Source organism: Hyperolius riggenbachi, chromosome 1, assembly GCF_040937935.1.
Source record: "Hyperolius riggenbachi isolate aHypRig1 chromosome 1, aHypRig1.pri, whole genome shotgun sequence".
NCBI lineage: Eukaryota > Metazoa > Chordata > Amphibia > Anura > Hyperoliidae > Hyperolius > Hyperolius riggenbachi.
The window spans coordinates 421,280,349-421,306,039 of record NC_090646.1 but is presented as its reverse complement, the minus strand read 5'-3'; the positions used below and the strand labels follow the sequence as shown (position 1 = coordinate 421,306,039).

General features: G+C 41.7%; 1 protein-coding gene across 4 annotated transcripts in view; it reads right to left on the bottom strand.

Annotated features, from left to right (window-relative positions):
* Positions 1–25,691, bottom strand: part of PCSK5 (proprotein convertase subtilisin/kexin type 5) — a 639,880-nt gene that overhangs the window by 144,178 nt on the left and 470,011 nt on the right. Inside the window, exon 21 of one of the 4 annotated variants that reach the window (XM_068236638.1) lies at positions 22,619–23,178. The exons of 2 other annotated variants lie outside the window; for them this stretch is intronic. In XM_068236638.1, coding sequence (XP_068092739.1) covers positions 23,063–23,178 — 116 coding nt within the window. In that variant the 3' untranslated portion in view covers positions 22,619–23,062. Of the gene's footprint in view, positions 1–22,618; positions 23,179–25,691 lie in introns of those variants that run through there. One more of the 4 variants, XM_068236648.1, reaches the window with a different exon arrangement.

Sequence of the window (25,691 nt, the reverse complement as noted above, 5' to 3'; positions counted from 1 at the left end):
TCCAAATATAACAGGCAACGCGTTTCGCAGGTATATTCCTGCTTCCTCAGTCAATAATGAGAAGGAGTATCACACTACAGAGACAGAGACAAAAAGGAGCCATTCTTTTATCCTTTTGGCGCCTCTGTTCACATTCTACATTCATTCACTTTAGGTTTCCTTAAAGTGTGCATAAAATATCTTCATGTCTTAAAATGAGGTCCTGACCAATAATGCCTGCACTATTGATAATATTCTCATTAAAAGATATTGACATCTTCCCCCCCCCCACCCCTGCCTCAGTATAACCTCTTGTTTCACAAGTCTAAGTGTGATATGGCATGCTCCAAGGCTCTCCAGCTGAGTATACTTCTGCCTACAGTCTGGGAACCACAGAGGAGGCGGGAGTATTGTCCTGTGTGGGGGAGGGGAGAGCCTGGGAGCACTGTCATGTCTAGGAGCCAGCATGTGCCAGCTTCACACTTCAGCTGAGCAACTTCTTCAACATGAACACTTAAAGAGGAACTTTAGCCTAAACAAACATTGATCTTTACAACACATTGGTTTGCTGGATGGTGCAATCCAAGAGAACTGTTTCAAATCACATGACCTCATTTTAAAAAGCTGAATTTTTAGATGCATAGGTTTCATTCAGAATTCAGAGGGCAACAATTAGACTTTTCCTTGTAAACTATCAGATGGTGAGTTTTGTGAAATCTCTGGTATGGACCCTTAACATTCATTGGACTCTGTTTCTAAAAGGCTATGAAATAAAATGCATATACTACAGTACTAAAAGTGAAAGAAGTGTCACTAGTTCATGGGGCTTCATTCAATAAAGCATGAGAACTGCTATCACAGCAGTTATCACGCGATCTGCTGCGTGCAAAGGTTTGAGCACACACAGTGTTATTTTGCGTGATAAGCAAAGGTTTGCACACAATCACGTGCAGTTTTCACATGAACAAACCTTTGCGCTGGGTACACATTCCCAACATATCTTGCCCGTCGGGGATTGGGACCTAATCTCCTTGGGCAACACCGCTGGGCTGAGCTGCAAACACACGTCAGCTGTGTAGCTGATGACGCGCTGTGTTGCTGGGGAGGGAGAGGGGGCGATTAGTGGCGCATGCATGACATCGGAGCGGCCCAAACAATGGATGTCGCTGGGGTTGAGCAGTTCCACATTTATCAAATAAGGGATAACAGTAGGATGAAAACATTTTATGTTTTTCAAATTAGAAGTGAAGCATTTTTACTGTCGAACTTAATGCTTATTGCACTGCCATTTTTTAAATGGTTCATAGTACAAAGGGATTACATGATTACTATGGGATAGACTTACTGAAGAAACTATACTGAACTCAGTACGGTATACTCAAAACATCCAATCAAAAGCAGACCATTTACTAACTACTATATTTTTCCCTCCCAAGTTTACATCACTTATTTTTTTTTTTTTTGCAAAACCTCTTACATATACAGGCATTGTTGTTATATGGACACAAAGGCCATGAAGAAGTTTTGCAAGACACATTTATATAATTTATCATAGTGTAAGGAAGAAATTAAAGAGCTGATAGTAGCCTGAATATGTTATCAATCATGTAATTCCCAAATGGAGAATAGATTGGGCAGTAATTGCCATACCACATAGCATCGAAAATTAGGGTTAGTCATGGGGAAAATTTAGGGTTAGGCTGCAGATGTGGAATAGGATAAAAGTAAATGTGAGGGTAAGTTTAAGCACAGCAGCAGAGGGATGTTTACAATAAGCATGCAGCAGGAACTGATGTTTGGGAAGGGGCAAGGTTTTGATGGACATCAAATCCATTATTCAGAGAAATATCTACTCCCAACACTTGTAGACCAAATAAAGTGGTGCCCAGTATAAGGGCACCACCAATGGAATGGCAATAACAGGTACAGAGGTTTAGCCTGCACCGGGGCTTTAGGTCTTTAGCGTCCATCAAGTCGGTCAGCTGTTGAATTAGCTCACCATTCCTGCAATATTGGTAATGATTGCCTTTATGTGTGCTTTGAATGGTGCAAATCATTATCTGTTCTCTTGCTACTGTTTTTATCTCTCTCACACCGTACTTGTCTTCTTTTCGAATTTGTCACCATATTATTATTGTATATTCAGTTTAGGGGTGGGGAGGAGGGAGATGCAAACATTGCACTGAGGGTTATGACTCTGTAGCTACACCACTGGGCACCACTGTCCTACATACACCTATCAGAAAATTATCTCAAACCGTTTTGAGACAATAGAAATTTAGTTAATTGACTACCAAGGATTAATGGAGGTGCACATATACCTCCTCTTTGATCCTTCATAATAGTCTGAACATCTGCTACTTTACTTAGTCAACAAGTCAGCCTACTTTTCCATGTACAATTGTCATGTACAAGGACTTTGAGGAAGAAGATCTGCGAACCAGGAATACTGGGGTGTACTTCTCTCACATGCTCTTTCCTTGTGAAAGCTTTGGAGGTGGATGATATCATATATTTGCTTAATTAGTTGATTGAAAACACAAGCTTTTAAGGACATTAGAGTCTTCTTCATCAAGCTGATATATACTGTAAATGCATCTTAAGGCTGGTGCACACCGAGAGCGCTTCCAAGCACTTTTCAGATCGCCAGCACTTTGAAAAGCGCTTGGCTACTGAAACCCTATCAGGGTGTTACTACAGCAGCATTGTGATTTTTCTAAAATCGCAAACATGCTGCATGTAGATTTTTTTGGAGCGATTCAGTTTGAATGAATTAGCAAAATTGCTCATTTATTCAAAAATCGTTTCACAAAATCGCTATCGCAAATCACTAAGCAGTAGCAATTACAATAGTAAGTTTGGTGTGCACTAGCCCTTAAATGCACATTTTCTATACATAAGAACTCTATAGAGGGCAGATGGTTACTTTATTTCTAGTGATGAAGGAAATAAGGTGATATAAACGTTTTTGACGGTCTGGCAAAGTCAGACTCATGGAGGAATTGACACATGCTTTACAGGCTGTAAATTGACACACTTTACACTTTGCCTAAACTGTTGGCAGTCACTGTTCCATCATTACAAACTTAATGTATTTAAATCAATAGATTTAAGGGAACAAACTTTTCAAACAGAAAGGTACATTTTGTTGGTGGTGTTGTGGGGGATATGCAAGAATTGGAAACCACGGAAAAGCATGCGCACTGTGAATAGAGACTTACAGTGGAGCTGTTGTTGAAGTAAAACCTCCAGTTTTTCAATCTATTGAAGTAACTGCTATAAATAAGGTATGCAGCATTACACACAGCATTTTATTACTGTTACTCCTAACAGTCTGTTGTTAGCAAATCAGGTTACTTTGGTGCACAGAGGCACGTGTCAAAGCTGGGCGCCATCATAGCAGCAATGCTATTATGCATGTCCTGCGTGAGAGTAACTCAGGGCTCCAGCGATCACCAGACCCCAAATTACATCTCCCTCTGATTTGCTACAACTCGGAGAGGGAATAGTGTTTAATGCAGCTGGGGAGTTTAGCGGCAGCAGGGAGAGGCATCATTCCACTCGCCCTGCGCCCAACTCACTGGCAGCCCAGTATGTTTGCCTTGTTAGCCCCATATGATCCCTAAAAGATTGGCCACAATTTACTAGGATCATGCTAGTAATTGATTGATTGAATTGATTAATTGATTAAAGAGTAACTGTCAGGCTGCAGAAGCTAATTTAAACCTCTATTCTCCTGTGTTAAACAGTTTAGAAGGAAGCTCAAAAGCCATTAGTGAAGATAAAAATCTCAGTTACCTTTGATGTGTGCTTATCAGCAAGTCTGTTATAGACCCATAAAGACGCAAGCCGCATACTAAACTGCAAAGCATTCTGGGGCCCTCCCCTCGGCTGCTAATGAGACGTTACAGAAGCTTGTAATCAGTCTAGCGTGTAGCACTGATAAATCTCGGGGCAGAGTACTCTGCAGGAGTCAGCTATTGTTCCTAGCCACATGGCTCATTAATATTCACTGCACACTGTGTTGTTCAAGTAGGAGCTTATCTGTGATCAGGAAGCAGGCAGGACATGACGACACATTTGACAGAAAAACATGGAGCCTGCCGTGAGCTGTCAGGAGCATCTATCTCTGCATATACTATATACAAATTCTGTGAAATCCAAACGTGGACAGTGAAATGCATATGTAATGTAAGTACAGCCAATCTTTAGCTACTGATATATGTGTTTATTTTCTCTGAGACCTTATACCTAACAGCTCCTCTTTAAAATCAACCATGAATTATGCTCTGTTTTAATTAATGACACAATTCTATTTACTTAATATTTTTTAGAGTTCCACACTCCTATCTGTCAGAGAGGTTGTGTAATATCATCACTCCATTAGGCACTTGGGAAAGAAAGTGGTGGTAACATTTCCACATTACAGCATTGAAAGCAAGAAGTTTGCCGATCTCCAAAACCCAACACTATGCAAGATGCACGACTACTGTAAATGAGCTCTTGTAGTTTTGCTGAGCACACAGACACTTATATGAGATTAACATGTTTAAATAATTAAATATGAAAGTATTTTTTCATTAACAGAGTATGAAATATGCAGCGAATGGTATGAAGCACTGTAGATAACACTGAAGGAAACAAAGCACTTTGCAGCAGATGTGTGCCACATGTTCATCTCTCGCATCTGATATATATAATTTATGCCACTTTAGGCATAGCAGCTATTTATCAGAATAACAAGGGGGGAACACAAGGAAGCAAAATGTGGAACATATTTTATGCAGGACGTAATGCTACTCTGTTTGCAGTAAAGATGTATTATAGTTTTATATATCGGGCCAGGTGGGAGCAAATGCCAAACAATTAACTGAGTACATATGCATATTACTATTTTTGTCAGGTTATACTAATAAAACATGAAGGTGAAAATCATATACAATGCAAAATACTCCATTTGAAACTGGGACCTCTTGGCTGCTCATAGAATGAGTCAGCTTTCAGCCCTAAATTTTCTAACACCTGGGTACTCAACATGTGTTATGCATACCCCTAGGGGTACTTGGGATTGATATACTTAAGGAAAACACAAACACGTTTTTGCCTGAAGAAAGGAGGAATGGCCTCCTGAAACTAGTTGTATTTGTTACATTAATTAAATCAGTTACTTCCAGCACAGGTCTCCTGTGCTTTCTTTCAGACACTTCAATGCTACTGCTCACCACTCAGCCACTGCTGTGGTGTATCTGAACAGAGCAGTGTGTAGATTGCTAACTTTTCAGGAAGGAGACTCTCCCTGCTAAGGGATTGAGTCTCATACAGCCCACAGGTGCCTGCAGCTCTGGTGTTATAGCCAGTGCTGGGACACCAACGGCTACAAACCAGACAGCTGCTCCTGATATCCTGCTTCAAGCCACAGGATCCCTTTGGACAAAGAGCCTGCTTCTGACCTGGTCCCTGGTCTGAGAGGGACAAAAGCCTGCAAGCTGATAATACCCATAAGGGCATATCAGCCACCACATCAGGTGACACCTTTGGAAAACAAGTGCCCAGCTGTGGTTGCCTGAGGTGGCTGGGGGGTGGCTGACACCCCTATCGCGCTGACGGGCCCATTTGGCCAGAACATCTGTTGAGTCTCTTCATATAGGGGGGGATCCCTGTTTGAGCATACATCCCTTTTGAATACTGCATGGAACTTATGTTATTACTAGTTGCATTGAAGGGATTGGACTGTGTTGAGCACTGAACCCATTCATTTCATATACTTTAAAGAAAACACAAGGCAATCATAAAGACAAAAATTAGAGGTTTTCCATGTCCTCCACGAGACCATTACTTCTGCCTGGTGCCCCCTTTATGATTGCGACAGAGCTCCTCTTGAGTACATATTAGCTAAGTATAACGAATTAAGAGTTTTAGAAAATTATAAATCCTAAATAAAAAATGACACCAAATTACTGTTTTAGTTAATTAAAAGCAATAATAAATACTCACAAATTGTTTAGAACCAATTGCCATGTTTTACAATTAAATATATGCTTGTCAAGGGGTATGTGAGATCATCTTTGCCATGCCATGGGGTACTTGGAGAGCACCGGCTTTCAAAAGGGGTACACAGTGAACCAATAAAGTGTTGAGAAATAGGAATGTTAAATAATAAAAATCAGTGTCTGGTGTATTGCTAGTTTGTTTATTTCTTACATGGATACAAATTCTGCTTTCATTTCGTAAGCTCTGATGTATATACTTTTATTATGAGTTAGCTCACATTTTTTGTTTTTCTGATATGCTAAACCCTTTTTTTCCTTAATTACTTTTTTTTATTTGAATGAAAAAAAAACTATAAAATTTTCCAGATACCAGGAACATTGTGAGCCATGCTTTCAACACAATACAGCTAACTGTCTCTCATCAACTGCATTCTATCACATAACAGACGTCCTTGAGTTCATTCCAACTTCGTTATAAATTGTAAGAAAAGGTAAGGTTATATGTTAATATAGAAAAGTGATAAGTTGAAAGAAGAAGAAAAAAAGAGAGAGAGAAATAATTCTAACCAATGTCTTTGGATTGTGCATATACTATACAGTACTATAATTATAAATGCCAAGTTCTCTTCTTTTTATCTGCCTCCAGCTCTTTCATATCTTTTGTTTACTAGTTTCAAGGGACCCTATCCTCCTGATCGATCCAACTCTCCTCTCTTCTTCCTGTTCCTCTGCATTTTAACATGCCAGACATTTGTATTTATAAAGTGCCAACATATTACGCAGCGTTGGACATAGTGTCCACTTTGTGTAATATTTTTTTTAAATTCTCCTTTAGTATCGTACATTATCTTGTTGCACTTAATTAACCTAGTTATGTTTGAGTGGTATTGTTATGACACCATTGGTTAGCAGGGGGCTTCCCAGGGCGTGAAATTTGAGCAGACACCAGGCAAAGGATGATTGGCCCACATTTCTACTGACCAGTAAAATGCTTTTCCCCAGTGACTACCAGGTTTCAGCCCCCCATATCACCCAACAGGGACTAATAAGACTAGTGACAATAGGTATATATATAGCGCGACACAGTCCTGTTATTCTAGGGTACAAGTTCTTCTAGTACTATCTCATAATAATCAGCATGTAATTTTCATTCCACTTGAAGGGACTTCTGGCTTTCAACACCTCCACCACATCCGAATATGGAAAGGGACTCATCCCTTACTAAGACCACCAGTTTGGTCTTAGTTAGGCACTGGGGTTATTCCTGGGTCACCCCCAACCACTGCGATCTGTGATTGTTGGTCCCCTTGACACTACAGTCCTTACAGCTTGCTCTTAGATAAACTGTTCAGTTGTTACCTCCAAATAAAAACTCCACATAGTGTGATATTGTTTCCACATAAAAAACCCAGAATAATAGGACTCGTGCTATATATATACCTATCGTACCTTTTTGTCTATTATGATATTAGCGCACTGCCTATAGACTTTTCTCTCTCTTGTTGTTTTTTTGTATATTTGCGCACCAAAGCAATACTCATTATAATAAGACTAGTGAGTTTGCTGTGAGAATAAACTGGAGGTTTGTTAAAGTAATTGGAGTAAGATTGAGCTGATGGGAGTTCTTATGGCCAGAGAGCACATGTTGATTGGGGCAGGTAGCAGAAAATTTGATCACAGAGTCAGATGGTTGAGGTAGGTAGCAGAGACATTTTAAATAAGGAACAGGATGAAGTTGGATATGGTAGCCAGCAGCTTACGGTCAGGAACTAGATTAGCCAAAGGTCAGAGCAGGAACAAACAAAGCCAAGGTCAATCAAGCCACACCACAATAGGAGTCACAAGAGACAAAGCACACCTTACAGTTGAGATGCTGATCAAAACCATCAGCATCAGTTTAATGCTGCCCAGATGGGATTTTCTTGACAGCTGGATCCACTTTACTGCATAGTAATATATGCCTATGCAATCCTGTATGGGTGTACACCCACACCCATGCAACACACTTGGGTGCACGCAATGCCTCACAAGCATATAAGGGCATGTAAGATCACGAGCACATGCTAAGACACATACACAGCTGAACACCAATACCACGTACTGTAAAAACCATTCTTTCTATCTAGCTGGTTTTGAAAAGAGAGGAATTCAAGTGTACCCGAGGCAATATGTGACATGATGAGATAAACATGTGTATGTACAGTGCAAAACATATTAATAACCAGGTTGTTTTACTTGTTTTATTTTGCTGCCTGAAAGAGTTAATTTTAAGACATGGAAGTGACAACGTCTGTCTTGTTGGTAGCTTTTCGGGATTATAGTAAACTTCACTGATAAGCAAATTACAGCCATGAAAGGTTTACTGGTAGAATACAACTTCTGAGAGCAGGGTAGAGATAGAGAATGGCCAATAGTTCATGTATTTTTACTCTAAGACACTTAATAGGCTGCCACTGAGCAGAGGCAACAAAACATTAATTTTACTTTTGTAAATGTTTAAATATAAAATAAAACCATGGGATACTTAAAAGGAAATTTTCAGAAGTTGGAGGATAAATACAGTTGTTTATCTCATCAGTTTATTTTCACCTCGGGTTCACTTTAAGGACTTTTTGTATATTCTAAGAGGAAGAGGGCTACCATCATAGAGGAGCCCCAAAAATTGATCAGAAGTTAATTTTCCAGAAGGTAGAATTTTTGCACATTACTACTAAATGTGGTTATGAGCTCCATGCTTTCTAGAATGTCTCAAGGTCTGAGCAACCTTATACATACTGTATTTATTCATTTTAACTGATTATTGGTTTATAATTATCCACTTGAAAACTACAGCCAATAGAAGATGTGTGTTTCAATTGTAGGAGCTTTCACTTATTTTTTAGAATCTAGTACTTGACAAATTTTGCTTTCCCAGTTACATGGGTTGTTAGGATTATTACTGATGAATGCTAGTTTCAGCTAAGAAGTCGCATGTCTCAAGGAAGTCGTGGACACACATATATCCTCTATTTGATTTAATTCTAACCTTAATTTAATTCTAACCACACTGTGTGCTGTGGCCTCCAGTTTAGGTATAGGAGGATCTGTGTGAGTGATGAAACCACAAGGCAATTCTTGAGTTAAAAAAAACTAAAAATCACACCTTATTGTATCAAAAAGATTATCAAAAGGTAAAAACTTTTGTATTTGTCAATAAAAATTCTTCATAGCATGAATGTAGAAGATTATTCTGTTTTGACAGATAGTAGACACAATATGCTTTGTTTGATGAAACAGTACATTTCAGGTAACAACACTAGTCCATTTTGGGTTGGTAACCCTTCATCAGCTGCAGCACACTGTGTTTGTGTGAAATGTACTGTTTCATCAAACAAAGCATATTGTGTCTACTATCTGTCAAAACGGAATAGTCTTCTACATTCATGCAATGAAGAATTTTTATTGACAAATACAAACGTTTTTACCTTTTGATAATCTTTTTGATACAATAAAGTGTGATTTTGAATTTTTTGAACTCAAGAATTGCCTTGTGGTTTCATCACTCAAACAGATCCTCCTATACATAAAATGGATGTTACTTTGAGCGTGGTGGCTTGCTCAAGCGTGGATATTCCTAATATCTACTTTATGTTAAGAGTCTCCTTTCTATGACTCACTCCCAATAATACTGAAATATGCCGCGGCCTCCAGACAGACCACATTGCTTGCTAGCGAGTGGATTGATACATTTAACAGACTTATTTGCCCTGATGGAGGGACTTCAGTGTCCTGAAACGTTGTGTTGTGTCTGCTTTTATTATTATTTAAGATATCATATTGTCAAAAATAAAAATAAGGAAAAACACATTGTTGGTGTGTGAGGACGTGTTAGGATCACTGCTGGGGGGAGGGGGGGGGGCAGACTGTGGAGTGCACGCATACACACTCCAGAACTGGATGCATGGCCTGTTGTGTATGGCCTCGAACAGCTGCACCAGCCAGACAGCCTACCAGCTTCACCTGAAAACTTCTTAGCAGTGGTTCTCCCAGCAACTCCTACCAGGCTGCAGCAGATTAAGCTTCAACAGCTTCAGGGGTTTGTGGAGGGCACTAACGGGGATTAGCAGACATCCAACCCCAACCTCAGCTCTACCCTTGCCAGCTGCTCAATCTGTCTTTCCTTGGCTCCTTCGACTCCCTTTGCCTCTCTGCCTCACCTTGGCTCACAGGCTCTGCTTTGCTGTATCTCTTGACTCAGTCCACTTCTGCAGTCCCAGTTATTACTGCTTATTTGCTCCCTGTCCTGTTTAGTGCTTCATTCCAAACTGGTGTACGGAGACTTAACCACTTCAGCCTTCAGTGTTTTTTCACCTTATGCATCCAAGCAACGTTCACCTCCCATTCATTCGCCAATAACTTTATCACTGCTTATCACAATGAAATTATCTATATCTTGTTTTTTCCGCCACCATTTAGGCTTTCTCTGGGAAGTACATTTAGCTAAGAATTATTTTATTATAAATCAAATTTTAAAAAAAGTATTAGTTCTCAGGTTTTGGCCATTATAGCTTAAAATTAATACATGCTACCATCATTAAAACCCACGTATTTTATTTGCACTTTTGTCCCGGTTATTACCACGTTTAAATTATGTCCCTATCACAATGTATGGTGCTGATATTTTATTTGGAAATAAAGGTGCATTTTTTTTAAGTTTTGCATCCATCGCTAATTGCAAGCCTATTATTTAAAAAGTGACATTAATATACCTTTTTGTTTTTGACAAAATTAAATATATGTATATATGTATATATATATATATATATATATATATATATATATATATACACATTTTTTTTCTTTCTTCTTAAATGTGTGTGTAACTATTGGGGAGTGTGGGAGCTAAGGTGTTCATTTTAAAAGTAAAAAAAGGCTTTTGACTGGATTTTTTTAAAATGTAATTTTACTATTTGGCCACTAGATGTCCCTGCGGCTGTCTTCCATATGCCCAGTTTTACTATGCAAAACATAAGTAATGCATAGTACTACTGTGTTCCCATTCATTGATCTCCGGGCTAATGGGTGAGGGCGGCAGCAGGAGCAGCATTTTGGACATAGCAGCTATGCCCAAAATGCTTAAGTAGTTAAATAAGGGGTCACACTGTAGGCCCATGTGTAAACATGCTACTGGGTGCCTGATTACTCACCTGCAAAGTGTGTGATGCTGTGTGTTGCTGTCTGTGGCTGTCAATGCCATGCACTAACTTTTTGCACACGGGCAGTTGGCTCCAGCCATTCTAACTGTTCCCAACATTTGCAATTACCAACATAAGTGGCTAGGTACTCCTTATTATGCCCTGGCCATAACCAACTTTTGCCAGCTCTCCTATGCGATGGCATTTTTTTCACTGCTAAAGCACAGTAGTCTGTATAATTCATCGCAGGTCCTGCTCCAACTGAGCAACAGGTCGGCTTTGTGCAAACAAATATTCGTGCCACCTGCTGTATTGCCTTAGCCTGGTCTATTGCCCTAGCCTAGTCAATTACTACTGCAAAGTTTTTGCTGTCTAAACTTCTCTTTTGTGCTCTCCCTGCTTTTTAAATTGGTCAAGCAAGTGATAAAAGAAGACAGCTACAAGGCGGATAAGTATCACATTTTTCTATCAATGGGTTATTATTGAAACTACAATTGTATGCTTTCAGTTTGCAAATGTCTATGCTGAATAAGTATATTTTCAGGTGTCAAGAAGTGCTAAACATTTGACTGAGAGTTGTACCACAGTAGGAAGCAGGCTTTCAGGGAGTATTGCTTCTTGCAGAATCAAGATTTCAATTATGCTTGTTTAAAGTGAATCTGAGGTGAAATCTGAAAGAAAAAACAGACACTCACCTAAAGAGAGGGAAGGCTCTGGATCCTGTCGAGCCTTCCCATTCTCCTGCCACTCTCCTCGTTCCCTGCAGGCTTCCCAATTGTAATCTCTCAGGCTTCGAAAGACCAGCGGCTCTGTACTGCACACATGTGCACAAGAGAGGGCGCTCGCACGTGTGCAGTATGGAGCGGGCCGTCTGCAGTCTTCAGAAGCGGTAAGTTTATAAGCCGCGCTTAGGGTACGTTCAAATCAGTTGACTATAAATTCTGTTCACAGCTATTGTCTTACTGCAACCGTTTTTAGGTGGTGCGCTCCAGTATTACAACCTCCTCTGGTTATATCTCAGTAAACATCCCATATACTGGCGCTCTCTGTCCGGAGATTACAATGTATCCCTCAACACAAAGAATCTTCAAGACGTGTTTACACCTTTAAATATAAAAAACATAAAAAAGACACATCATAGTGCAGGATGCCTCTATCTTGCTTGACACCTATGTGCTCTCAAATACACACTATTTGCACCACCAGTGCCAGCAAACACTTCCACCAGGGAAAGAGGTTCACACACCCCCTTTTGGGTAACTGCTCACCAGATGGTCTCTTTAAGTTTGCATATCTCTCAACGTCGTATCTTGTATCAGTACACGTAAACCTCACAAAGATAAAAACCTTATCATGTGTAAAACCAATTTAATAGGAAGCTTCTCGCTTAAAATATATATGCGTACATTAAAATTTCTTGAAAAAAAACACATAACATAGTCACCGTTGCCTCCAGAAATTGTTCCAGTCTCGGCTGCGTGTGCTCTTAGTTCCTTAGTCAGCGCGTCTCCCTAGGCTCCGCCCTACCGGTTTCATCATCGATAATGACTCATCAAGGGCTAGGGAGCATGCGCTGAAACTTGTGTTATGTAGCTTGAGTCCGTCCAGCCAGCCACGCCCCCCTCCCACCTATTGGCTAAACCGCTTCTATCATCCATTACTATAGCCAAGTCCGGATCTTTTCCTTGAGGTCACAGATCATAATCCTTAATTTATATACCCCCACCAAGTATGAGATACCTCATATAAAGGAATTGTACTTGTTTGTACCTTCAGAAGCGGCCAGTATGGAGCGGACTGTCGGCGGAAGCCCGAGTGCTTCTGAAGACTGCCGAAGTCTCCCCAATCCAGAAGAGTGCAGTCCACAACCAATTTGGTCATGGAATGCTAACGGGGACCCTAAGGGGTACCGCGGTAACCAGTAAGAGAACAGGAAGGCTCTACAGGACCCAGAGCCTTCCCTCTCCTTAGGTGAATATCTGTTTTTTCTTTCATATTTCACTTCAGACTCTCTTAAAACTGAAGTATCATTGTCTAGGCGGATAAAAAGATCACAATCTCCTTTTTCAAGAAGGGTTAAAGAATTTACAGAATTTCTAGCAGCTGTCAAAAAAAGTAAGAAAAATAAAGTAGAAGTCCTCATGGGCACGTTAGATGCTGAAAAAGCATTTAATAGGATTTCAAAAACCTGTTTATTTGAAAGACTAAGGAAGTTTAACATAGGGGAATTATTAATAGAGAAAATTTAAAAACTATACACAAATCAAACTGTAGAGGCAAGAGTTAATGGCACATTAGCAGATAAAATTTGAATCTGGTGTAAGACAGGGGTGTCTCCTAGCCCCAATTCCTTTCAATCTATGTATGGAGACTTTGCTCTGGAACATCCATGCAGTGGGGGAGTCCAGGCTATTCAGTCTGGAAGACTACGTGTCAAAACATTGGCCTTTGCAGATGACGTACTATTCTGTCAGAGCCAGTAACATCACTACAGAGAGATCCTTGAGGATTTTAACTTGAACTTGAACATCATAATGAATGAGAAAAAGGCAAGAATTTTTGATCTAGGTTGATTAGCTACTCCAATTTTTTTTTTAAAAATCATGGCCGATTGCAACTTCTATGGAACAGTTTTTCCATCAAATACTTAAAGATTAACCTATGCAATAATCTAGAGAATGTATTCATGGCAAATTAGAAAACACTTATTAAAAAGGCTAAGTAACAAACTAACAATTGTGACAGACCCAGTTTTAATGTATTGGGGTGTATCGTTATTATTAAGATGATGATCTTACCTAAACTTCTACTTATGATGCAGTGCTTGCAAGCCTCCCAAGTGCTTGGTTCCAGAATTAGCACAGGTTTTTTTATTTTTATTTTATATGGCACATAAATAAAAGAAGAATCAAATATAATGTTATCTGTAGCAGTTAAGAGGGAGGAGGGCTAGCAGCACCAGACTTGTGGCATTATTATAAATCTAATTATCTTACCAGGGTAATGGCATGAAAAATGCAGGAAGCCAGGAACCATTCGAAACATCTGTGGCCAATATTAGAGAGGGAATAGACAGATCTTGATAAAATATTTTCTTGGATCCTGGAGAATATATCAAAGCAATTTAACTGTCTACTCACTCTCTGATTAAACCTACAATAAAATCATTGGTTTAGATCGTGGAACATAGTAGCAAAGAAACTGGCACCTCATTTTAACGGCGTTAAGAGATAACAAAGAGTTTCCCCCTGCAAACAACTCATCCTGGTTCGCCAAAAACAACTTAAAGAAAGATGTTAGACTAATTGGCATACTAGATCACTGGCGTCGTAAGGGGGGGGGGGGGGAGCGACCCGCACCAGGTGGGGTGACAGATTGGCAGAGCAGGGGTGATGTCTGCCATGAGGACCAGCGGCCGCTAAGTTCCGAGCCTCAGCCCCTGCTGGTTGACATTGGGTGGCGTGCATCACGCACACACACGGCTCTGTCTGCCTCCACCAGGACTGGGTAGCATAGTAGCCCCACCCTCCGAGTCTAGTAAGTGGCCACAGTGCGCTTTGATTGGCGATGCGCCGGCTGCCTGAGGTGTCACTCACAGGCAACTTTGTACTGGCTGCCTAACCTGTGAGTGACCCGGTGTGTGTGAGCACGCCATGGATCCTTGCTGGTTGCCTGCTCAGTGGACATGACACACTGGATGCCACATTGAGGGAGGTCCATTCCAGCATCAGCTGGTTATATTATCAATGTCTTTTCTTTTTTTTTTTCTTTGTCATCTAACCTGGTTATTTGTCCTGCCCAGTGTCACCCTCCTTGTGTACCCTGCTCAGTGATACCCACTACTTCCCACCCAGTGTCACCCTCCCCACTTACCCTGCCCAGTGTCACCTACCTCCTGCGTAGTATCCCCCTCCACATGTACCCTCCCCAATGTCACACCCTAGTGTCAAGCTCCTGATGGACCACATTCAGTTTCACCCACTTCCCACGCAATGTAATCCTTCCCATGCCCTGCCCTGTGTCACCTACCTCCTGTCCAGTGTCACCATCGTACCTTGCCCTGTGTCCAGGGCTGTGGAGTTGGTACAAAAATCACCTGACCCCAACTCTTCAGTGTATGAAACCTCTGACTCCAGGTACCCAAAATTGCTCTGACTCCTCGACTCTGACTTCACAGTCCATGCAGGGCTATGGAGTGAGTACAAAAATCATCTGACTGCAATGTTTATGCAACCTACAACTCCACAGCCCTGCCTGTGTAACCCACCTCCCACCCATTGTCACCCTCCTCACAGACCCCACCTAGTGTTACCAACTTCCCACCTAGTGTCCCACTCCCCACAAACCCCACCCAGTGTCTCCCTTCCCACTCAGTGTCACCCACGTTCCACCCAGTGTCACCCTTCCTACTCAGTGCCACCCTCCTCCCATCACTCTCCCCACCAATTGTCACCTTCCCAGCACCATGTGTTGGAGGTAGTGTTTGCCTCATTGCATGTGTCAGAGGTAGCATTTGCCTCATTGCAGGTGTCAGAGGTAGCGTTTGCTGCATTTACTATTTGATGGTCATAGTGACTGCATTTGCTACTTTGGAGTTATTGTTGCAGGATTTGGCATTTTGGGGGCTTATGATTACTAAATGTTATGCTAATTAATGAATCAAAAGAAAAATTGATATATTTTGCTGGCAATTTTATTAGGTACATCTTGCTAATACTGAGTTTGAACCCTTGTAAACTGCCTTATTCTTCATTGCATTCTTCAGAGATTTTGGTCCACATTGACATGATTGCATCACACAGTTTTTGCAGATTTATCATCTGCACACCCATGATGGGGAATCATTTCACTACGTTTCACCAAATCATGGGGAGACATTGAGTGTGTGGGGAACGTCGTCCAACTATCTTTATGGTACTTTTGCTGTGTTTCGGGAGCAAACTCAGGGCACTGCCAAAGGGCTCTTTTCCATTGAAACGCAGGTGGTCGTGCGTGAGCGTGGCTGTGTGCTGCATTACGTGATTCTCCAAGGTGGTGCTTGCATTATAAGCCCTTGCATTATGAGCCTTTAGAGTTACACTATTATGTCACAGCTCCACTCACATCATGTCATGGCTACACCCATTTTTTGACGCGGTGTGCGTCGTACACCGCATTCACTGCTTTTTTTCCGGGGGTGGGGAGGGGGGGTGTCGGTAAATTATCAGCACCGGGTGTCAAATACCCTAGCTTCGCCACTGTATTAGATGAATATAGATATAGAGGGGATTGGTGGACTATTCAAGTTAAAAGCTTTATAAATAGGATAAAGAGGTGGTAGAAAAATCAGGAATAATCTTAACATACTAGAAAAAAATATATATTAACACTTAACTTTTCAAAAGACATGGGGCTTGATTCACAAAGCGGTGCTAACCTACTTAGCACGTCTAAAGTCTTTAGACGCGCTAACCAGGGTGCTAAGTAGGTTAGCTCCGGATTTCTCAATCAGATCGCGCACTAACTTTGCGCGCGCAAAGTTTTACGCGCGCAAAGTTTTACGCGCGCTAAGTCCCATAGGCTTTAATGGGCACTTCGCGCGGAGCACCCTGCGCTCTGTGCAATATGCGCGTAAAGTTTTACGCGCATAAAGTTTTGCTCGCGTAAAGTTTTATGCGCGAAAAGCTTGTTTAGACGTGCTAAGGGGGTTTTCACAGGCGTGCTAACAGTTAGCACCGCTTTGTTAATCAAGCCCATGGTGTCCAATTATATGCAGCAATTAATGCCTGGTATGCAGCTTCTCAGGTTTCCAATTACCTGAACACTTGCCGGTGCCTTGCCTCAGCTGGATTGCTCATACAGCTAGTATAGCATCTGGGTAAATGAAGAGATGGCACACTACTGGCTGCAAATAACTTGCTGTGTATTAGCGAACAAGACACTACATGTTACGGAGGAAGTTTGTCCTCCGTAACATGTAGTGTCTTGTTCGCTAATACACAGCAAGTTATTTGCAGCCAGTAGTGTGCCGCCTCTTCATTTACCCAAATGGTGTCCAATTACTTTGACTTTCCAAATGAGCTGCTATGTCCAGGGTCTGTGCCTTGTGGTAAGCGGGAGAGGGATTTTTTGGACCAGGGTTGAATAAAAAATGGCCTACCATCTGGTGAGGGTCAAACAGGATTGATGACACTAAATTACAGCTTATGCAATATAAACTTATAGCATGATGGTTCTTAACACAGAAGAGAATGTATAAATATCAAAAGCGAATAGTGATAGATGCTGGCACTGTAACAAAGAACAAGGCAATGAACTGCATATTTGGTGGAGCTACCCCACATTCAAATATTCTGAGAGGAATTCAGTCATTTTGGGAAAAAACTTGCGTGGATGAATGACAACTTTACAGCAGAATTAGAAATCTTTGGTGCCTCTAATTCATTGGATAACAACAAAGTAGCATTATTAAAGAAGTGGGGACGACAGTAGCTAGAGCTCTAATTTTGGAATACTGGAATGGTATTCAGATTCCCACATTCTGGGAATGGTGCTCCTGCATGAGTGATCTTTTAGAGGCTAAAGAGGGGTTAATGGATAAAAAACATAATGGGGCACGACAGAAGAAGTATAAACAAGTATGGATAAAATTGCTGAGAAAATTATAAATTATTAATAAACGTGATGTAAGGCGCCACATTGGGCCTGACCTCGACTCTCTCCACCTGCGCCCTCCTGATAAATTACAGTAAGGCCAAAATGTAAGGTTTACGCACCACGCAGGGCCTGGTCTCAACCCTCTCTTTCTTTGAATTATGTGGAGGCTAAAATTCAAATAAGAGTTGTGAAGAGGAGAACAAGTCTATTAGAAGCAGGGGCGTAGCAATAGGGGGTGCAGAGGTAGCGACCGCATCGGGGCCCTTGGGCCAGAGGGGCCCCGAAGGGCTCTCCCTCAACTACATTATTAGCTCTCTATTGGTCCTGTGCTCATAATAATCACTTCTATAGATGCTTTGAATAGTAGTAATCACTAACACACTGCTCCCCATCCCCTTCTTGCACCTCTGACACTGTAGTTGTCATTGGCAGGTTTTGTTGTGCCGTATCAATTGTTATGTATAGAGTGCTTGGGGGGCCCCAATGTAAAACTTGCATCGGGGCCCACAGCTCCTTAGCTACGCCACTGATTAGAAGTACGGTATGTGTGCGCGACTGAGTGTGTGATTGGGTGTGAGCATGCGCGTGTGCATGGGGTTGTGTGTGAGTGGGTGTGCACGTTGATCTGTATGTGGTCGGAAGAGAGGGGGAGGCTACGAAGGGTAACAACTGTATTAATATGACTTGTAAAGTAAAAGCTCTTTTTCATTGATTGCACTGTTTTTGTTGTTGAATACGATAATAAATAATGGAATAAATAGATCAAACTCTGATGCAAACTAAAGTTTGTCTATTATTTGTGTGCAGTACCTTCTGTACACTAAGTATGAAAAATAAAAATGAAATAAGTAAATGTTTTGACTGGATTTAACATGACCAATTATTTTAAAACGGTATCCTTGAGTAAACATCAATTGGCAGTTATTAACTTAGACTTGTACAGCTCTTATTTTAATAAAGAAAAATCTCAAAAATATTGCATATAAGTTCTATGAAATAAATTAGAAAACAAACCATACATAGTTACATAGTTAGTTGGGTTGAAAAAAAGACATTCGTCCATCAAGTCCAACCAGAAATAAAATAGTAAATAAATTAAAAAATACCAAAACACCGCCCTGAACATATCCCAGTTGATTCATGGGAAGGCGAAAAATCTTATAAGGCCTGGGCCAATTAGCCTTAAAAGTGAAAAATTCTTTACCGACAAATCTGATACATGCGCCGTACAAATCTGATACATCCAATACATCTGATACAATTTTTAAATACAGGTGCAATGATAACAGAGAATAATGTAGTGCAGGTGTCATGAAGGCTTTCATCTGTTAAATAAAACAGGGTGCAGGACAGATTTCTCTGGATGAATGTATAGTCTTGCTAAACCACTTCTAGGTGTTGTAGGACTACACTCAAATCAAAACATGCATTTGGGTTATAATCAACATTCCCTCCTTAACTGACATATGTTATGTGATGCCTGAATATTTTGATGTCTATCATAAAAGAGCATATGCCACATTATATTTCCTGTTCCTGACTAGTGTGGGGCTTGCCAACAGTTGTATAAAATGCCCACTAAGGACATCTCCATCAACAGCCTGTGGCCTCTATAAGGGATATGCAAGTGCTGACATTCTGTAACAAAGAGGTATTAACTTACCTTTGTTCTATGATAGATGGAAGTACTTTTCCCAAGGACATATCCTCCAGACTTACCCCAGCAATCTCCACAGCGATATGGAAGCCCTTTAAAGCATCTGCATTATTCTTTAAAAATACAGCTGTCCTTTAAACAAATTTAGTTATTTGAAATAATTAATTAGTAACATTTATAGGATACTAGCTGACCCGCGTCGTAGCATACGCCGCATCTATCTATCTAATAGAATAAGTGCCTCAACCTTGAAGCCAGAAGAAGAAGTAGGCTTTCCATGAGAAAATGTATGCGTGCTCAAACACCAAGTTTAACCCTAGCAAGTCTGGCTTTCCAAATCTGGCCTAATTGGCTATTCATAATAAGGCAATTGCTTTTGCATGCCAAACTATGCAGGGTCAAAAAACCAATACCGCAAAGCGGCCGCCCTGCGGGAATTAGTTCATGCTACATTAGCACTATCCAGGAGCGCCACGGGGAGGATTCCCAATGCCCCCTTTTTATACAAATGGGGGGACCACGGGGTCCCTTGCTCTCTCACTGCCTGGGAACCACAGCAGCACCCCAGAGGGGGAGGCTGGGTGGAGCATTCGACCCCCCCCCAAGCGTGGCCAGCACCGGGGAGAGCCGTCTGCACCCACCTCCCAATATTAAAAACAGGCTCTTACCTTAACGTCCATTGCATTCTGCTACATGCGCATTAACTTGGGGGCACCACATGAGAAAGGAGTGAAGCATGGGTCACCCCGAGCTTTAGAGCTCAGGGCTGGCTCACATCAGGGATGAGCAGAAACTACGCCAGTGTGAATTTACGCATCGTAGTTCGCATCTACGCATTGTAGTTCGTAGGTAAAGTTTCAAAACTACGCTTACGAATTACGTCCACTATGCATAGTTAACATGTGTAACTCGCGTCTTGTGTGATTGTATGTTTACAAATTTACGCATTGGAAAGGGGAATGTACGCATAGAAGAGTTCCCGATAAAGCCAGAGGAATTAATGCGTAAAATTTTCTGCATGCGGGCATAAGCATCCGCATACACTACGCTTCGCACTACGAGTAATTGCGTATTTTTAATGTGTAGTCTACGAAATGCATACGAAGCGAATATTTTATTTCGAAGCCGTAGTTTGGCGAAGCGTAATTGCGTAAAACTACGCGTATTTCCAGCTTAGCGAATTTTGCTGACTACGACCATCCCTGGCTCACATACAACACTCCAGAGGGAAGGGGGAGGACAGGACAGGTGCAGATAACTCACTCCAGGGCTCACACCACCGGAGCAAGCCATCTACCACCTGCCTCCAAAGGATACAAACTGCAAAAACTGCTTTCCATGAGAAAATTGATGCGCATGTAGCAGAATGCAATGGACGTTAAGGTAAGTGCCTGTTTTTAATATTAGGAGGTGGGTGCGGATGGCTCTCCCCGGCGCTGGCCACGCTTGGGGGGGTCAGCTGCGCCACCCAGCCTCCCCCTCCCGGGTGCCGCTGTGGTTCACAGGCAGTGAGAGAGCCTGGAACCCCCGCAGTCCCCCCCCCCGGTTGTATGGGGGCATTGGGAAGCCTCCCCATGGCGCTCCTGGATAGTGCTAATGTAGCATGAACTAATTCCCGCAGGGCGACCGCTTTGCTGTATTGGTTTTTTGACCCTGCATAGTTTAGCATGCGAAAGCAAATGCATATTTGCATGAGCATTGCCTCATGAATAGCCAATTAGGCCAGATTTGCAAAGCCAGACTTGCTAGGGTTAGGCCTCCTTTCCACAGACCGCTGATAGGCAGTGAAATGCTTCTCAAACTCTCACAACGGCTCCCTGCTGCCTGGTAACTGCTTGTTGCTGCCTGGTAACTGCTCACTGCAGCCGTGCAACTGCTTGCTGAGCACATAGTTCTACAGTCCATGGAAAGGAGGCCTTAAACTTGGTGTTTGAGCATGCATAAATTTTCTCATGCAAAGTACTACTTCTTCTTGCCTGAAAGTTGAGACACGCCCTGGGGGTAGGGCTCTACTTCTTCTTCTTGCTTGAAGGTTGAGGCACTTACTCTATTATATATATATAGATATGTATGAAGTCCATGAGGTGTGGAAAATTGCAGATATTTTAGATAAAATGGAGTTATTCTTAGAAGGCCACTGGCAGCATTAAAGTGGACCTGAACTCTTGCACAGGACAGAAGGAAAACAGAGATAAATGCACCCTGTATGTATTTAGAAAGTTTCGCCAGTCTAATTCCCCCTCATCTCTCAGCTGTGTCAGCTCAGAAATCCCCTCTGCCATGACAGAGCAGCTAATTTGTAAACACAGGATATTAACACTATGTCTGCTTCCATGAAAGCAGGAAGTATAAATGCTGTAGATTCATTGCAGGGTTTGTATCAGCTGTAACAAAAAAATGTGGTTATTATGCTGTTGCTTATCTTTTAGAGTAGAGAGGAAGTTCTGAGTTCAGATCCGTGTTCAGTATCCTCACCAATGGACCATGCAAGCACTTGGTCCTCTGCATTTCCCAACCTGATCCATACAGTAAAATACAGCTTGTATTTGCCCCCCCCCCCCCCCCCCCAAGAAAAAATGTCAACATGGTGTGAAAGATCTAATCTTTTAAAGCTTTTTTAAAAAAAATGCATTTTTGCCTACTATTTACAAGCACAGTCAACATATGAATATTTATATACATATTATTTATATATATATGGATATGTAGGGATTAGATTGTGAGCTCCTTTGAGGGACAGTTAGTGACAATATATATATACACTGTACAGCGCTGCGTAATATGTCGGCGCTATATAAATACTTAATAATAATAATAATAATAATAATAATAATAATATATATATATATATATATATATATATATATATATATGACAACATTAAAAAAACAAAAACCGGTACATATTTTAATGTATAATGTAGGACTGTGGACTTTCGTCTGGTGACAGTTTCAACCAGATTAGCCTTCCTAGAGATCACACATTTCAGAACCGGCATTGTCCATTAAGGTGACTTTGCAAGCCCTCAGTAATGAAAACCACTCTAACAGCATTTAGCTTTGTGCAAGATCGAGCTACAACCATTTCACGCCAGTCTTATGACATACGCATGGCTTCCCGTGCTGTGATGTCTGTGTCCAGCAACAGAAACACAGTAACAAAAGAAAATAAAAGCTTGTGGATAAATAGTAATTTTCTTTATATTTCACAGAAAAACAAGACATAAATCATCAAATCCCTTCATTAAATGGCAAGTCACTTTAACACTAACATATGCCGTAGCCCATCGTGCCTCGGGGAGACCAAACAATGAACAACAAAAGGCAAAACCTTTAAGCTGACATCACATCATTAGCTGACTCTTTATTTTGGCATCAATGCTTTGGTCACACAATACTGACTGCGGATCCAGGTGCTCAAATGTAAACACCCAGCAATACAAGGTAGGTCTGTTGTAGATTTTTTTTGTTTGTTTCTTTGAAGTTCCAACAAAACAGTTCACCATTCCCTCCGCAAGAGGAGGGATGAGGGCAAAGAGAGTAAAAGAAAGAGGTGGCTTTTTTATTATTAATATGAAAAATCTAGAAGTCTAATAAGTGGGACCCTCTGTAGCAGTAGCACCTAAATCACACCTTGATCGTACATGTTCTGCAGCACAGTTGCTGAAGTACTTTCCTTAAGCACAGATTGTTCTTTTTTACTAGCGTGCAGAAGCTACCCTCTGCCCACGCTTCTTCCGTTGCTTTCCCGAGGTGGACAGTAGAAAGAAGCAGGAATGGGAGGATTTTCAAGAGCAGGTGGTGAACATGTAGGAAGGTTTGATTGGCAAGAACAAGAAGATCAGGATGGAGGAACCATTCAGCAGGAAGGAAGATTTGGTCCATCAAGAGGGAGATTTCATTTCAACATTAGTTCAACAGGGAGGAATATAGTGGTCCAACAGGAAATGATTGATATCCATTGACAGAAGGAGGGTAAAGGAAACAAGAAAAAAAAACAGTAGAAAATTAGAACATACCATTTAGACATAATTTAAAATAAGTATATATAGCAGAAAAACAAATCATACAAACAAAAAATTCTTAAAGAGATGAGAATGAAATGTACTGAAAAGTTGGAACTTACCACTGAGATAACAAACTTTATTAGGGCAGATAACTATTTTTTATTTTTAGAAGTAGTTTGTGAGCTGCATATTTCTTATGTTTCTGAAATTGTTTACAAGCATTATAGATCTGCCAATCCATAAATGCCTGGAAGCAATTTCAAAAACACTGACTGCTCTGCTATTTAACGGTATTTATTTTAATGTGAAAAATGTTATCAATTAGATAATAGCGGTGAAGAAATGTGTGCATGACTTCTTACTTATGCAATGCAGTTTGGTGCATTGAGTGCTCAAATACAGGTAAATAGTAAACAGTGGTGTTTGAAAGAAGCCTGTTGGGAAAACTATTTAGAAGGTACATAAAAATCACAAGTGACCTTTAAACCCCCGGATGGCAGGTCCAGTTTTGTGATAGATGGTATGATAATAATAACTAATAATATGCTGATATCTGCTGGGGATTCTTATTTTTCTGCTAAGTAGATCCACATACAAAATAAAGACATGAAGATTCTTCAATGACTTTTTTCTTCTAGTCTGCAGCTGCTTTTTAGCCATTTTCCCCCTTCTGTGAGGTGGCACACATAAAAAAGTATATTTTCCTTCCAACCATCTTATGCAAACAGAAATGTCTGCTGAATGGAAATCAATGTGAAGAGAATGGAGATACTGATTACAGGGTAATGGCTCGTACACACATCCAACAATTCCACCCGATTGTTGTCTGAATTTGGTAGGTTGGACAACAATCAGGTGTGTGTAGATGTGGTGAATGACTAGACGAGCAACTGATAACAAGCGGTTTTGCCCAATACATTCAGTGGATCAACTGACACAACTATTAGACTGATTTCCTGCAGTTGGCCATGTGTGTACAAGTCATTTGAACGACATATGCTTGTTTTGAATGCAGCCATATCGTGCAGTCCGTCAATCCACTTGTGTGCGCAGTATTCGAATGAGTTGGGCGTGCAGTTGGTTGGTGCACGGAAGTTGTGTTATCTCTTGGTCGTGTGGTCGGTCAAGTCATGGAGTTGGTTGTGCACTTTAATGGATGTGTGTACGAGCCCTAAAGTGACACTTAAGGCAGAAAAAAAAGTTTTACTCACCTGGGGCTTCTACCAGCCCCCTTCAGCCATCCTGTGCCCTCACATTCACGATCGGATTCTCTTGTGCCCCGCCGGCAGCTACTTTCATTTTTGGCAACAGGCCTGACAGGCTGCTTCTATGCGTTCCTGTCCGCAATAGCGCCCTGTATCCTGCTATTGCGATAGGAACATATGGCCAGGCCTGTCGCCGAAAACGAAAGTAGCTGCCGGCGGGGGACAGGAGGATCCGATCCAGACTCCGAGGGCACAGGATGGCTGCAGGGGGCTGGGAGAAGCCCCAGGTGAGTAAAACCCATTTTTTTCTGCCTTAACCTCCTTGGCGGTAATCCCGAACTACGTTCGGGGTAAGCCGCCGGAGGGTGCCGCTCAGGCCCTGCTGGGCCGATTTGTTTAATTTTTTTTTTGCTGGACGCAGCTAGCACTTTGCTAGCTGCTCCAGCACCCCGATCGCCGCTGCCGCGCGCCCGATCGCCGCTATCCGGTGCGGCGCGCGCCCCCCCCAGACCCCGTGCGCTGCCTGGCCAATCAGTGCCAGGCAGCGCCGAGGGAAGGCCCGGGACTCCCAATGACGTCCCGACGTCAGTGACGTCGGTGACGTCATCCCGCCCGTCGCCATGGCGACGGGGGAAGCCCTCCAGGAAATCCCGTTCTTTGAACGGGATTTCCTGATCGGAGATCGCCGAAGGCGATCGAAGAGGGCGGGGGGATGCCGCTGAGCAGCGGCTATCATGTAGCGAGCCCTGGGCTCGCTACATGATTTAAAAAAAAAAAAATTAAAAAAATGTGCGACGCTGCCTCCTTGCCGGATTTTTTAGACCGGCAAGGAGGTTAAGTATCCCTTATATAGGCTTCTCGGCTTGAGAAAGGGTTTGAGACCAGAAACAGTGGGCTGTGACCGCATAGCCCTATGATTTTATAGTTTTTTCAATAAAAGAGCTTGTATTACTGCAGTGCCAGCTTCCATTCTATCCTTATTTAAGTATCCCTTTAACAGAGCAGATTATGCACTGGTGCTTTTTCTAAGTATTATCCAACAAT